The 14,436-nt window shown below is 39.9% G+C and overlaps 1 protein-coding gene across 1 annotated transcript in view; it reads left to right on the top strand.

Annotated features, from left to right (window-relative positions):
* Positions 1-14,033, top strand: part of NDUFV3 (NADH:ubiquinone oxidoreductase subunit V3) — a 30,359-nt gene extending 16,326 nt beyond the window's left edge. The window contains exons 3-4 of the mRNA XM_054973556.1: positions 9,515-10,519; positions 12,928-14,033. Of these exons, the coding sequence (XP_054829531.1) occupies positions 9,515-10,519; positions 12,928-13,094 (1,172 nt within the window). The 3' untranslated portion in view covers positions 13,095-14,033. The remainder of the gene's footprint in view (positions 1-9,514; positions 10,520-12,927) is intronic.
* The last annotated feature ends 403 nt before the right edge of the window (positions 14,034-14,436 follow it).

Genomic DNA, 14,436 nt, shown 5'->3' with positions numbered 1-14,436 from the left:
TGCATTCAAAATCATAAAAAATGTAGTGCGTCGAGCATGCAGGCTCTTTAAGAGGTTCTATGTAACATAGGTGGTAATCCTCATTTTCCGCAAGGTTCGCTTTACAGACTTTACAGGCCCTCCCATGACACTCTTTGAACTTATGCTTCACATCAGTATAAGACTTGCATTTCTTACACCACTCCCGAGTCTTTGGCCACCCGGGGGCACAGCAGCTGATGTATCTAGAAAACAAAACCACATTATTGCCTCCCCCGTGGCTATCTAGCATAACTCTCAGACCCCTGTTAAGCTGAGACTTACTAGGGGCTGCTGTAGGAGTCTCTGTCGCTGCTACTGGCATGGTGCTTCCCTCTGAAATAATTTCTGTAAGAGAGCGGGACGGGGTTAATCTAGCTGTGTTGATACAGCTTTATAGTATATATTAGTGAGCGGTGGGATTTACCTATCTCTTCACTGAAGAAAGTTGGGCCATAGGCGTGGACTTCTGCTTGCACATCTGTAGTGCGGCGGGTGCTGGCTTGTTGAGCGCTCTTGGGAGGAGCAGTTTCCAGGGGCATATTCAAATCATCAAGAAATATTTCTGTGTAGAAACGATAGAGGGTGAGAAACAGATGATACAGATGTATGCTGTATGTGTAGGAATAGGTACAAGGTGCATATGCGGGGGGGGGTAAAATACCCATCATGGCTGGTGGAGAATGCTTACATGCGGCACATTGACTTTCTCTGGCAGGAATGGGTTCATAGTGTGAGTATATACACACCCGTACAGTAGTAAGGCCCCTGAGCACCCCACACCCCCCCCCCACACCCTAATACCAGCATTATGTCATGTGTAGGTGAGAAAATTTAAAAGTTGCTGCTATAATGAAAGTGATACACAAGATAAGGTGAGCATTAGTGCACATTGTGTGTTTGTTTGTACAATACAGCTGAGACTTTTTTATTTTTATTGATTCAGCACCTGTCAAATAAAAAACAAAATACATCATATGATACATTCATCAGTTAACAAAAATTCATCACATGCATTTTTCTATTCTACCAGCATCATTAACAAAGAGCTTGGCAATGCTAATTTAGCATAAATATACATGCATATTACTTGACTGAGAGAACAGCCCGCTTTAAAGTTAGTAGGTGTGAGAAAGCATGAGCAGTATTCTGAAAAGAACCCCACCACCCCCCTGAATCATATCAGTTTCATTAACAAAAGAGCATAGCATCTTAAATTCAGATTAAAAGTACAGTTAGCAGCTATGGGGCGAATTTATATAATCACAGCCACTTCCCTCAAAAAATGAATCCTAGAACACACACAAATTTTGCAATAACTTTTACAATGAAAGGCTGTGTTAGAAAAGAGCAGTGTGCAGCATTCAAAGTAGAGCACAGGCTGTTATCAGACCCCTATTTGATAAACAGTTGGATAAAGAATGAGCGGTTAATGCCCCCCTTCGAAACATAGAGACAGAGGTGTGAATTATATCAGTTTCATTAACAGAGCTCATATACACAATAGTTGTAGGAGAGTGCTAGATTTAAAAAGTGTAGTTATAAGCAGGAGTGGAGAAACAGTATTCTGGCAGCAGTGTAAAACCCCTCAGCCCTTTCTCAGTTTGGAAAAAGCATGCTGATTTAAAAATTCACCTTCAAGATCATCCAGAATGTGATGATGGTCGCTCATAATTTGTCCTTATTAAAAATGGAAAAATACGTAATATTAGAATCCCTTCTAAGAATTGTTAGCCCATAGATACTCACCAAGGATGGCTTGTTACCTTCTCTCTCTTCTTGGCGCCCAGGGGTAGAAAGCGTGTGTAAAAGCTGTGCCGTCTGCGCGGTTTTTAAACCCTTCAGATCCGTACCCGTCATACCCCAAATCTTTGAAGAACGGTTGAAATATGGTGCTTTTCTTTTATGGCACCCCCCATAATATGGAGGAATCAGCACATTTTCCCCTTATCTTTTGAAAACAGACTGTTGCCGTGTTCTGTCTGGTGGTACCAGAATCAGATTTTTAGGATGCCAGAAACATTCCCTTTTGGGGACTTGTAGGAGATGCGAACAGGATCAACTGAATAATTCTACACAAATAATTCTATCCCCGGTGTTAAATAATGCATAGAGGCTCATAGATTTTGGGGGGAAACACTGTTGTTTTATGAAGATAAACTCCCGAAAGCTTATACCCCACCACAAATTTTGTTAGTCTCTAGCTGACATAGGCCTACAGCTATCTTCTAAAAGCCCTCTGTCAGTATTTTTACACGAGAGGGCACTGTTCATCAAGTATTCTTGAGTAACCTCTACTTCATCCCTGGGCCCCTGCATCTGGGGTCTTATCGCATATATCATGGGTATGTTTTTTACAACTTTGGTATGGTTCTGAATTGATGCTACCAGGCATTTAAAGTAAACAGAAGCGTTGTTTTCCCACCGCTGTCCAGCTTTCCAGCCCCAGAACCCTTTGGAATTTGTGTGAAAGTAATTATAACAAGTATTTATTGGGGGGGGTGTCTTGTAAAGATCACGCTTTTGTAGTGTCATTTTTACCACTGTTTTACAGCTGCCCACCCCAGAACCCCTTGGAATCTGTGTGAAAGTGATTATAACTAGTATTTATCGCGGGTGTCTTGTAAGAGCATTCTTTTGAATTGAACTTCTCGTGCTATTACAGGACCATGCTTTAAAATCACTAATTTAAAAAGAAATTAAAAAGTAAAGGGATTGGAAATGTTGCAAATTGTTACATTTTTCAATAATACTTCTCAGCAGAACAGTGAATCTTTGGAAAAGACTTAAATTCTTCATCATCTGTAGGCAGACAATGTTCTGATGGTAAGACAAAGGGAATAAACGCATTTAAACTGATTGAAAAACAACTTTATTTATACAAACACGGGCTACATTCAACACAGTCTCCTTATCTTTTTGGAGACATACCCGGTGGTTTCTGTGATGGTAAGACAAAAGGCACGAACACATTTTTAAAAATTGAAAATGGCTTTGTTTTATATCAGGCACAGGCTACATCCTGATCTCTAAGACTGGTGCACATATACCACAGTAATTCAGTAAGGAGTTATGATGTGTGAATTTCTTTCTAATAATCTTCATAGCCAGATCTACATAACGTTGTTTGCACTGCTTTAATAATCCATTTAGAGCATCTTGTGCATTCTTAGCATTTTGAATCGCTTCTATATACCTGCCTAGCCGTTTAATATGCCCCTCATTCATTGTAAAACAATGGATACTTGTGGCTAGCAATGTTATGGTATAGAGCATGGGCCCCATGGAGAGTTTAGTAGATACATATTTCAAGTTCTGGTTATAGAAATCCTCTTCCCATGTCAGGCAATCGTGGCCCAGCTGCGCGGGGATATCTTCAACACATCCTGTACATTTAAAAAACATTATCTCGCTGAAACAATGGTTCAAAATGGAATATGAAACAGCTTTGACTACTTCATTCATTGCAGATCTTCTATTTTTAGGGTTGACATAATCCTCTTGAAGGATGCCCAGTTCAAAATATCTATCCACACTGTCGTGCAGGGGCCATATCAGGCCAGGGGTATCTGAATGGCAGCATTCCTAGAAGAATTAACAACAGAGTGTTTAGATCATGCTTTTACAGTCTGCAAACATATATTTGGGTGAGCCTTGTAAAATTAGAGCATACGTACCTCTATTATAGTTGCAGCCTGCTGGGTTGTTGAAAGGCTGCCCTCAGGGCTGCCTCTTTTGTTCATATTAGGTTCAGCATGGTCATTTTCTACAGTCCTTGACGGTGAACCAAACAGACGCTTCACAACCGACATGCTGCCATCTCCTTTGCGGGACATCTTCACATACATTCTTTTGAGGGCTTTACGCTTCACCTCGGGCACTGGTTCAGCCATTTCAAGCGTGTTTGTAGGGGTGTTCTCCATCTTGCACCAGCAAGAACAGCCGCAGAAGAAGCTGTGATCGTCCTGCTGCTCTTCCATTTAAAGACCAGGCTCCCCTGCCATCTCACCGCTCATTGGCGCATTTAAACAACATCCAGGAGGTAGGGCCAGTCATGACGCGTGCATAGCAGCGTCACATGAGCCCCTCAGGGGACCTATACAGAGACAGGGGGCTAGGGCCGTCAAAAACCATTTCTGGGGGTTCGGGGGAGCGAAATGAGGGGTCACATGAACCAGCTAGGCTCTTCTAGGGAGCAGGGGGCTGGTCTGCCCCCCAATTTTCCACCCTAGCACCCCATAAACTCAAAACTCTTTCCTATTGGTCCACAGGGGCAGGCGGGACCCTGCTAGGCCCTTCCTGTCAGGTGGGGTACTGCTTCCGGGGTCTAGAGGTGGTACTTCCGGGTCTAGAGGCGGGACTTCCGGGGTCTAGAGGTGGTACTTCCGGGTCTAGAGGTGGGACTTCCGGGGTATAGAGGCGGGACGTCCGGGTTATAGAGGCGGGACTTCCTCCCAGAAAGGGGCGGGGCACCTGTCACTTTTTGTTATGACATGAGGTACCCCCCTTATTCTTCTGATGCAGTTTCTGCCTCTGCTAGGTTGTTCTCTGGTGCTGTTGTATGCTATCAGATGGGTTGCATGTTATTCTTTTACTTTGTGTTCTTAAGCAGTATATGTATATACTTGTCCAGTCACCTGTCATGATGAATTGTTCTTGCAACAGAACCAATTTAGCAGCTGCTGAGAAAGAGAAAAGGTTAAGTGGAGAGCACTGGGGCATTCACTGCAGCTGCACAGAAAATTGCTGCCATTGACTTTTAAGATAAAAGGTTTTGTTCAGACCCTCATTAACATTAACAATAATTGAACTGATTAATATTTTTAATGTGGTCATGCTTTTAAACATTGTTTTCCATCTTTGAATCTTTAATGCTGTTGCCAGTGCTAATGCTTCTCATCCATGATCCCATCCTTCTTCAACACTCTTAACTCCTCAGCGTGTGCACTACTCTGGCATCGTTTCCCGCTGATTTGTCTTCTTAATTCCTTTGAGATATTCCTTTTTTTTTTAAAGGTTCCTGCCCTATGTGCTTGGTACAGGGGCGTTGAAGAAATGTATTAATTTTCCTAGACCTAAAACACAAATGTTTTAATTGTCTACATACAGGGTAGATAAAAATCAATGATTTTTAAAAATAAAATCAAAAAAATCGGATTTTTAAAATTTAAATCGGATTTTTAAAATTTAAATCAGATTTTTTAAATAAAATGCTTTTTGAGGGAAATATATTATCATCCAAAGGTTATTCCATCATGAAATAAGGATTAGTTTTTAATTATGTAGCATAAGGCTGTATATGTTTAAATTTTTGGTAAATAAATTCCATTAATCCATTCACAATGTCATGCTCTTCCAGAGGTTTCTGTAAGATTACTGGGCAATTTCTCTGGCTACAAGATATTATCACAGATGCTTGGTTTTGCTGTTCTCAAAACTGTGAATTTGTGTCTGCAGAGATCGCATGCCTCTTCTTCACAGCAAAAATGCTACAAAATGAACAGAGATGAGAAAAACCTTAATCCTATTGTTCTACAAATCTATGTACACAGAATCAGCCCCTTAAGTGCTAAGTTTCAAAAAGTTCAATGAATAGAAAAAGATTGTTTGGAGTGGAATAGATCTGCACAAGAAGAAACTAAGTGTGAGGAGGGAGGGGCAAGCAGTAAAAATGAAAGTGAAACTGGAGATAATTCACCTCACAATAATTTCATAATTATCTATAATGTGCTTCTAATAGTATTAAAAATCAATATTTTTATATAACTGTAAAACTAATATGAACAGTTGTTATTCCAAAAATGAAATCTTCATCTAGTTGTATATTAAGGTTATACCAACAAGAATGAGTCTTTATGTAGAAAACTATGATTTAAATCTAGTCTTACTGACTAGTGATTTAAATCATGATTTAAATCAAATCCACCCTGTCTGCATATAATCATAGTTTATGTCATCTAGATCCTAAGTGAATCCAAGGTATGGATTGTCATGAGTAGCCAGAGCTCACACAGTGTGGCACAAGTTGAGGATATGTGTGTAGGAATTTGTTTGGCGAAGGAAAAACAGTCATGATGTAGATAACATTTGGAACAATGCAAGAATGATTCAAGCAGCATTTGAACAAAACGCTAAAGAGAACAGATCTGTGTTCAGGAGGTGTGTAGGGCAAGATATTAACTGGGAACCACCAGCAAGGGCCTGCCAGCTGAACAGCACCAGCACCAGGAGGAGTCACAGGGCTGGCTTCAATCAGAGCAGTGGCCTTGGCCTACAGTCTTGATTTTCTAGTTATTCTCTTTTTTCCATAGTCGCTCGGGTTTCGCAAGCAACAGATGAGGTAGCAGACCTCAGGCTAGACTGTGCCACTTCAGACTGAAGAAGAGAGCTTATATGATTAAATGGTGTTGTAGAGGAAAACAAGCTGCTGACATAGACAATTGGTGTGGCAGGGGCAAGGCTATGGTAGAACTTTTTGTCTGGAGATTTTATTTTCTATATATAAGCAGATTTTTGTATATGTGAAAACTTGACCTAGGAAGCCAGAGCCAGCTAGATGGCAATATCTCAGCTGAGTGTGGTTATTGGGCAGCAAATGATTAGCCATCCAGCTTCAGTTTAGTGCCAGTCTCCAGTGCTATGTCCATATATGCAATTGCTGATTCTTTTCCCTGATGTGTGTTGCTGAGGGAATCTACAGTTTTTCTGAATTCTGAATAAAAACTACATGTTGAGAAAATGATTAAATGTATAATAAGCTTTAATATGTGTTGCAATAGTCAAAACCTCATGTGTAGCATTTAAGGGTTGGACTCATTCAACATGAGTGTTTTGCTGTAAGAAGAGAGATCCTACCAGCAGAATGATGTTGCAAGAGTTAGAGAGAGGCTCCGTCATTAATGCAACAGGAACCTCCGATTCGGAGTCTGCAACGGAGTCTGCAACGAAGATACATTATATGGGAAAGATACATTGTAGGTTGCTATATATGCTATATAGCCCTCTTAAAGTATGTTGCTGCCCTGCTTTACACCAACAAAGCAATACTAAATTCAAGAGTTGCCCCATTAACAGCCACAGCAATATGGTAAACAATCAAGAGGTAGACATCATAGATTATGGAACTCAGACCTGGTCCTATGCTGCTGCTGCTGTAGTTTCCAGTTTTTGCATAAATCACAGCCCCTCTTCTGTTGTTGTTTACTTCTGGTGCTCATTCCCATTCTGAACAGTGGAGCTTAGTACAGCAACATTCTTGCATAATTAGCTTATAAAATTCATTTTCATAGTATGTATTTGGTAACTTTAAAGGATTGGAGAAATTAATGGATGATAGGTCTTTCATTCATTCATTTATTGTTTTGGTCCTTAGACAAAACATATAAAAAGCAATACATACTTAAAATCCACATTTAGATATAATAATAAGAATATAAAACAGTTACATTACAATCTAATAATAATAATAATAATATAATAACATTCGATTTATATACCATCCTTCAGGACAACTTAATGCCCACTCAGAGCGGTTTACAAAGTATGTTATTATTACCCCACAACAATCACCCTGTGAGATGGGTGGGGCTGAGAGAGCTCCAGAGAACTGTGACTCGCCCAAGGTCACCCAGTTGGCTTCAGGTGGAGGAGTGGGGAATCAAACCTGGCTCTCCAGATTAGAGTCCCGCGCTCTTAACCACTACACCAAACTGGCTCTCTTTAAATCTAAATGCCGTAAAATTTCCTTAGCCTAAGTACTGCCATACAGAAGCTGGCTACTTGGTAAGTAATCTTGGCATCTCTGTCGGAAAGAAGAAACTCGAGTCTAGCTTTTTCTGAGAGGCCTGTTTTTTCAGAAGAATGGAGTAATGATCTCCCTGCGTGCCGCCTTATAGAACGGGCATGTAAAAAACATATGTTCCATGGTCTCTATGTCCCTTAAGTGACAGGTACAGAACCTTTCAGTAAAAGGAATGTTCTTGTACTTGCCTTCAAGTATGATGGAAGGAAGAGTTGTTAAATAATTTGCTGGCTCTGCAAAGTATTTGATGTTTACCCAAACCTTGGCATTTTGTAGGCTGGAACAGTTGGTTTGGCATTCTATATCTTCAGTTCTTTGCTTAAGGAGGTTTTTCGCGTGTTCCATTCCACAGGACAGGAGCATTTGAGAGGAGAGACCAATTCTCAATAGGTGACTTTGAATAGCCTTTAACCAGTTAGATTGAAAATTGTCACAAAATATCAGGGGGAGTAGAACTTGCGGGTTAAGATGTCCCTTTAACTAACAACATATATATGGATAAAATACAGACAGGCTTTGACTTTTAAACACCCTGTCTGTTGATTACTATTGTAGTCTCCGAGTATCAGGTGCTAGGAGACAAGGTTTGCTCACATCAAGGTGGATCTTGAGTTCTCTGGAATTATAACTGATCAGCAGACCACAGAGATCAGTCCTCCTGGAGAAAATAGCAGTTTCAGAGAATGGACTGTATGGCATTATATCCATGCTGAGCTCCTTCCTTTCCCCAGACTCCACCCTCCTCAAGCTCTGCCCTATAGGCATCCTTATAGGAGAAATACAGTGGAAGCCTATCACTGGCAAACCACGTTTGTGGGCACCCAAAGGAATATAGTTAGCTGCTGCTGAAACCACAACGTTGGGCTAAATTGACCTTGGTTAGAGCTAGCAAGGCAATCTTTGCATTTGTCTTACAAAGAAAGAATTGCTGTAGTTTAACCAGGTAGGCAAAAATATGCCATTTCATTGTGGCCAACATTGCAAGACCAAGAAATGGATCGCAAAAGACCAAAATGCAGGTATTAAAAGCCAAAAGACACCCTTTACACAAAGATCTATAACATGCATGCCTGCTTTGTTGAAAATCAAGAGATTAGCTTCTATGTAGACAAACTCAGTGGATATGAAAGTAACACACACAGCTGAGCAATAGTTACTGTAAGTTGTACTAGGGCCAAGGTGCTTTGCAATTTGCCATGACAGATAATTAATAAAGCAAGTTACTTGGAGCTAGCCATACTAAGCATACATCTAACTGAGCACTTCAGAAGATGCGTTTTGGTCCCCGCTTCACAGACTGGAACAGTATGCTTCTGACACGCTGAAGGTTATAGGCAGTTTGAGACAACAAGTAGACAATATGCTACCTAAATAATTGTAAGGTGCCTTAGCAAGGAACGGATAATCTTGCCTTTTTCTGCTTTTCTGAAATGCAGCAGATAGAACTACGGAGCTTATGAAACCTTAACTCCTAGACTGGTGTTTATACCAGATTGTTTAAAAAAACAACAACCCAGCAACCCTAAAGTGGAATTCCATATTAACAGGGGTGTATTTGAATGTATAAATTCAGATATGTTATTCTTTGGCATTTTGTAATGGCATTGCAGGAGTGCCCCAAGTTGTTAAAACACCAGAACAGCAGTTTAATTTCTTTTTATAAGCTGTTTCCCAATTATTTCCCACAATTTACAGATAAAAGTGAGAACATAATTAGCACTATACCTGAAGAAGCTGTAAAGTTAACAGATGAAGAGCCGAAGAAATTCTGGCCAAGTAAAACATTGGTAACATTTCCTCAGAGAGTAATATTTCCTTCTCTTGAGAGAGAGCCTGGGTTCTCCTCAACAGGAGGCTCAAGTGAGAAGCCAGACGAAGAGTCGTCCTCTTCATCAAGCTCTGAATCAGATTCTAGCTCTGATTCTGATGAGGAAGATAATATTATCAAAGACTCACTAAAAACCAAGGTAGTGTTTCCAAGGCGGGATCCCATCTCATCTGAGGTGGGAACAATGAAGGAAGATAAAGTGAATGATCAACAGTTTCCTCGAAGACAAAAGGGGGACAGTGAACCTGAGAAGCTCCTTTACAGTCCCATAATCATTGAGTCTCCAATCAAAAGAAAGGGAGGATTGTTTCCAAAAGAAGATCCTGTCTCTTCTGACAATAGAACTGTGAAATTAAATACAAGCAAACAGCACTTTCCCCAACCACAAAATGACCATGCGCCTCAGAATCTTCAATACAGTCCCAGAATCATTGAGCCGCCAATCAAAGAAAAGGAACTGTATCAAACAGCTGAGAAATTGGTACAATCTGAATTGGCAAAACATGCCATAAAACAAACATCTAAAGAAACACATTTAAAGGGCACAGACTTGGGACTAAACTCTGCAGAGATTCAAGATGCAGAAAGTCAAAGACCTACTGCTAAGAAACTGGAAACATCTCCTTATAAAGGAGCACCTAATAAATTGTGTGAAACTCAGCAACAAAGTGTGATGACACACGGCTTGAATTTGCTGAGTCAGGAAGAAAATGCAGCAAGGGGTGTACAAGAAGCTGAAGCACACAAAAGAGCTGGTATGGAAGTGCAAGAAAAGCTTTTCAATGACACAACAACTGGGGTGGAAGCTACCATGAAGCAAGAAATCACCCTGGAAACAGGAATTCAGACTGAACAGCAAAGCACTGCAACGGGTACCGTTTTATCTTGCTTGATCTCCACTGGTCTATGGGGGCTGAGGGCTTTACATGACCATGTCCCTTGTGCTTGATGATGAATGAGAATATTTTGGGATCCTTTCCTCTCACTTCTAAAGCATAGTGCTCTGAGTTGAGCAGAGTTCTTTGCTTGGAGTGCCTTACATTTTATGGGCCAGTGACTTAATATTTTTATTCTCCTGTTCAGTTTCCAGTTCTTAAACCTTCTATATTAGAGCTCTTGGTGATGAGAGAAACTGAAATGGGCTGCCTTAATGCAATCTGATTTTCATCCCAGTTTTGTTGGAAGCACAATGAAGTTATTGAATGAACCTGTTTTACAGTTCCAGTGCCTGCCCTTAGGCTTAACAGCTGCTTGTCTTCAGGAATGCCAATACTTTCTACTGTCTTTCCTCTTAGGCTCTGTGATAGCTGTAGAAACTGGCTCCTTTGTGCTGGTCACAAGGAAAAATCTTTACTTTGACATCATGAGGTGTGACGGGGGAACCATGCCTCTAGGCTAGCAAACAAGTTGCTTCAGAGCCAAGTTTTTAGCAGTAAGATAAGGAGAGTTTCATAGCATATGCTTTTGCCTTTATGTTCTTCCTAGTCACAGATCCCGGTTGCTCAACTCCCTGTGCTCGTTTGGTCAGATAACCCTCCTAGAATATTGGGTCTCATTTGTTCATAATATATCAGAACAAATCTTATCACTTTTCTGTTACTGTGAAGACTGACTGAATTCCTTCATCCAGATCATCTTCTGTATTATATCTTTGTTGTCTATTTATCCTGTAGCACAGAATTGGTCTTGACAAATCAGTGTTTCTCACTAGTAGACCCTTCTTTTTTCTTTATCAATTTAATATAGATAAAATAATAGTAGTAGTTGTGAGATTAACTTGTTTAAGATGCTTTAAAAACATAGGCAGCTGTTGACTAAAACAGGAGATCCATCTTTAATTCATTCAATTCACGAGGCTCTCAGGAAGCTTATAGTCAAAACTCAAGTCCCTCCCCACCCCCATGCTGCACTTCTGTACACCCAGCAGAGGGCGCTAATGACTGGGAAAAGCAGAGTGCTTAGCATTGATAAAACGAGATACTTTTAGGCTGAAAGCACCTAGATTTCATTAGATCACACACCTTCCAGTTCAGAATCAATGCAGTTAAACCTATTGGGAGGAATTGACATAGTTGTAATTAAATTGAGCTTAAAGTCAAATTCAGTAAAGCCCAATAGAGCTACGCCAATGAAATTAAAAGGTAAATCTGGTTGCAGGTGTGAAAATCATTATCGTACAATACATATAGGGCTTGATCCAGCCAACATTAAGCATTTTTAAGTCTCACTTATTTCAGTGGAAGACGTTTAATCATTTGCTCAATTTTCCAATTGAAATAAATACAACTCAGAACAATACATATTCTGGTTATTTTAAAGCTTAAGTTACAGTGAACTTCTCTGCTATCTACACTGCTCTTTTCACTTCTGTTTCCTGTAGTCTCTGCAGCTGGACTACTAGTCAAAGCACAAGAGAGGCAGAAGTTCTTAAGATTTAACAACATCCTTACATTAATAATGGTTAGTTTGCAAGGGATAGATAGGAATGTAATGTTTCTAGAGGCACTGAGCCATATAGATTGGTTGTAATGTTAATGCTTTCTCACTTCTCAACTGGTAGATGATTTAAAGAAATGACATGTATAAAGTGAACACAACCAAAAGGATACCAATTACTTGTTTCATGTCAATCAGTGTTTTCATTGCATGTCAGGATGGCTTTTGTGATCCTGGTTCAATACCAAAGGGAAGAGACAGGAGAAGAACTGCAGACCCACCTGTCTGGATCAAATGCTCTCCAGAGAAGGGAAAGGATCTAGAGTTGCTGTATGGCATAGTGTGTAAAAGTGTAGCCAAAGTGTAACCGAAGGCAGAACATGTCATGCAGAAGAGACCTGTGTAGGAAGTTAGAGCTTTGCTTCACAGCAGCAGTTCTTGTTTCCAAAGCAGCTTATCTCTTTGCAGAGAGGACTACTTCAGCCAAAAGCAAAATTCTATGTACATGGATGTGTCTCACGGGCACATATTCTGCCTTTGAATTTTGGCATTAGTGTCCCTCATTGGGAACATGCAAGGATATTCAGGAGATCAACAGAAGGAAATAGTCTTTGTCATTTGTAACATGGTGTGTACATAATTTAAGATTGCTTTGTGTTTAGGTTCTCTTCTTCAATACCAATGGTTTTTCCCCCCTGATGTAAAATATCAGTAGTTAATAACAGCCTCCAGCTATAGAATGAGCAAGGAATCTCCGCTCCACTAGAATGTCTGTCTGTCTCCCCCCCCCTTTTTTTTTTTGTCTCTGGGTTCACAAATATTTAATCTTTTTTCTTCTTCGTAGGAGTCAAGGCAGCAGTTGAAACTGCTCAAGAAGCAACTGACATTTCTACCTACAAGAACTTGCAACATCATGAGTATACACCGTTCACCTTTGTGGATTATGATGTTGAGCTTTCAAAATTCAGGCTGCCTCAGCCATCATCTGGAAAAATATCCCCTCAACACTGAATCATGCTGAAATCATATGTAAAAATACATAAATAAAATAATTTTGAAAATAAAGTAATATCTGTATAATAAAAAGTTGTAAATAAGATTGCTGGTTCTTAGTTACTTCAGAATGAACTCTGAAATGATTTAGTTTCCTATTTAATTTTAAGAAGCTGGCAGCAATCTGGAGTTGTGGAAGAGGGGCACCCCCCCCCCACCACTCAAAATCCCCCTCTTTCAGGTTTGGAAGAAAATTGGTTTTTTCCTCCTCTTTTTTTTGTAACTAGTTGTTCTTATTCTATCCCCCACCGGAGCATTTTCAGTATATATTAAGCTGCTCTTTTAGGCTTTTTCCTTCTTTTGGTTGGTTTCTTTGGGGGGGGGGGAGGGTGCATACCTGGAGAGTTCCCTGCTCCATATAAGTAGAGACTCCTATCTCTTGGTTGTGACAGGCACTGTATACTGCTTTCATTATGTGGGAGCAAATGTTCTAATTATAGTGATATTAGACCTTTTAAAATCTAAATTCCTACAGTGTCTTAATTAAAAGTCTTTGGTTTAAGTACTTGGTTATTTCTCATTGTGTGTTGATGACAAGCATGTACTACTTGGCTGTAGGTAGATAATCAGCATGGATTTTGTAAAAGGTGCAGAGTAGACTCTTACTAAGAAAGCACCTTTGGTCAAGTAATACCAGATTTTTAATACGGTGTTTGATAAAAAAATGCACGTTTACAGTGCAATCCTGTGCATAATTACTCCTGTCTAATGTCTTCAGTAAGATTAGACTAGAGTAACTGCATAGAATTGCACTGTTAGCAACCTGTTGTTACCTTCTGAATTTTAAAGGTTTTTAATCATGATATAACATGCACTTTTATTCTGATAGTAGTGGAGCACAAACTAGTGCAACAGTTGTCTTTTGTAACTTTTTAAAATAAAAATTATGCTCACATATCCTGAAACCCTATTTTTGATCACAGAGATGTAAGGCTGGCCATTCTACAGTATTGTTCCATGTGCATGATCAGTATAACTGTGAGTTAAATTAAGGACCAGACTATGGAAGAAAGTGAAACAGAATGCAGGCAAATAGAACACAATATACAGGATGGTCGTAAACAGACTTACACCCTTCTGTCTATTGAAGTTAATGGGTGTTGGGCTTTGCAAGTGTCATCCCTTCAGTCACGAAAGAAGTTTCTGTTAGCTAATGATAGCATAGAGCCAATTAGTAGAGTAGACCTTTCCCTCCAAAAGAGGGCAGAGCTTTGGGGAAAACTTTCAGTTTCTTCTTAGAGAAGGAAAAGAGAACAAAAAGAGCAACATGGAGTTTAGTTAGGCTCTTGTTTTCTTTTCC

This window comes from Eublepharis macularius, chromosome 3 (genome assembly GCF_028583425.1).
Source record: "Eublepharis macularius isolate TG4126 chromosome 3, MPM_Emac_v1.0, whole genome shotgun sequence".
Taxonomy (NCBI): Eukaryota; Metazoa; Chordata; class Lepidosauria; order Squamata; family Eublepharidae; genus Eublepharis; species Eublepharis macularius.
This window is presented reverse-complemented; position numbering and strand designations above follow the sequence as displayed.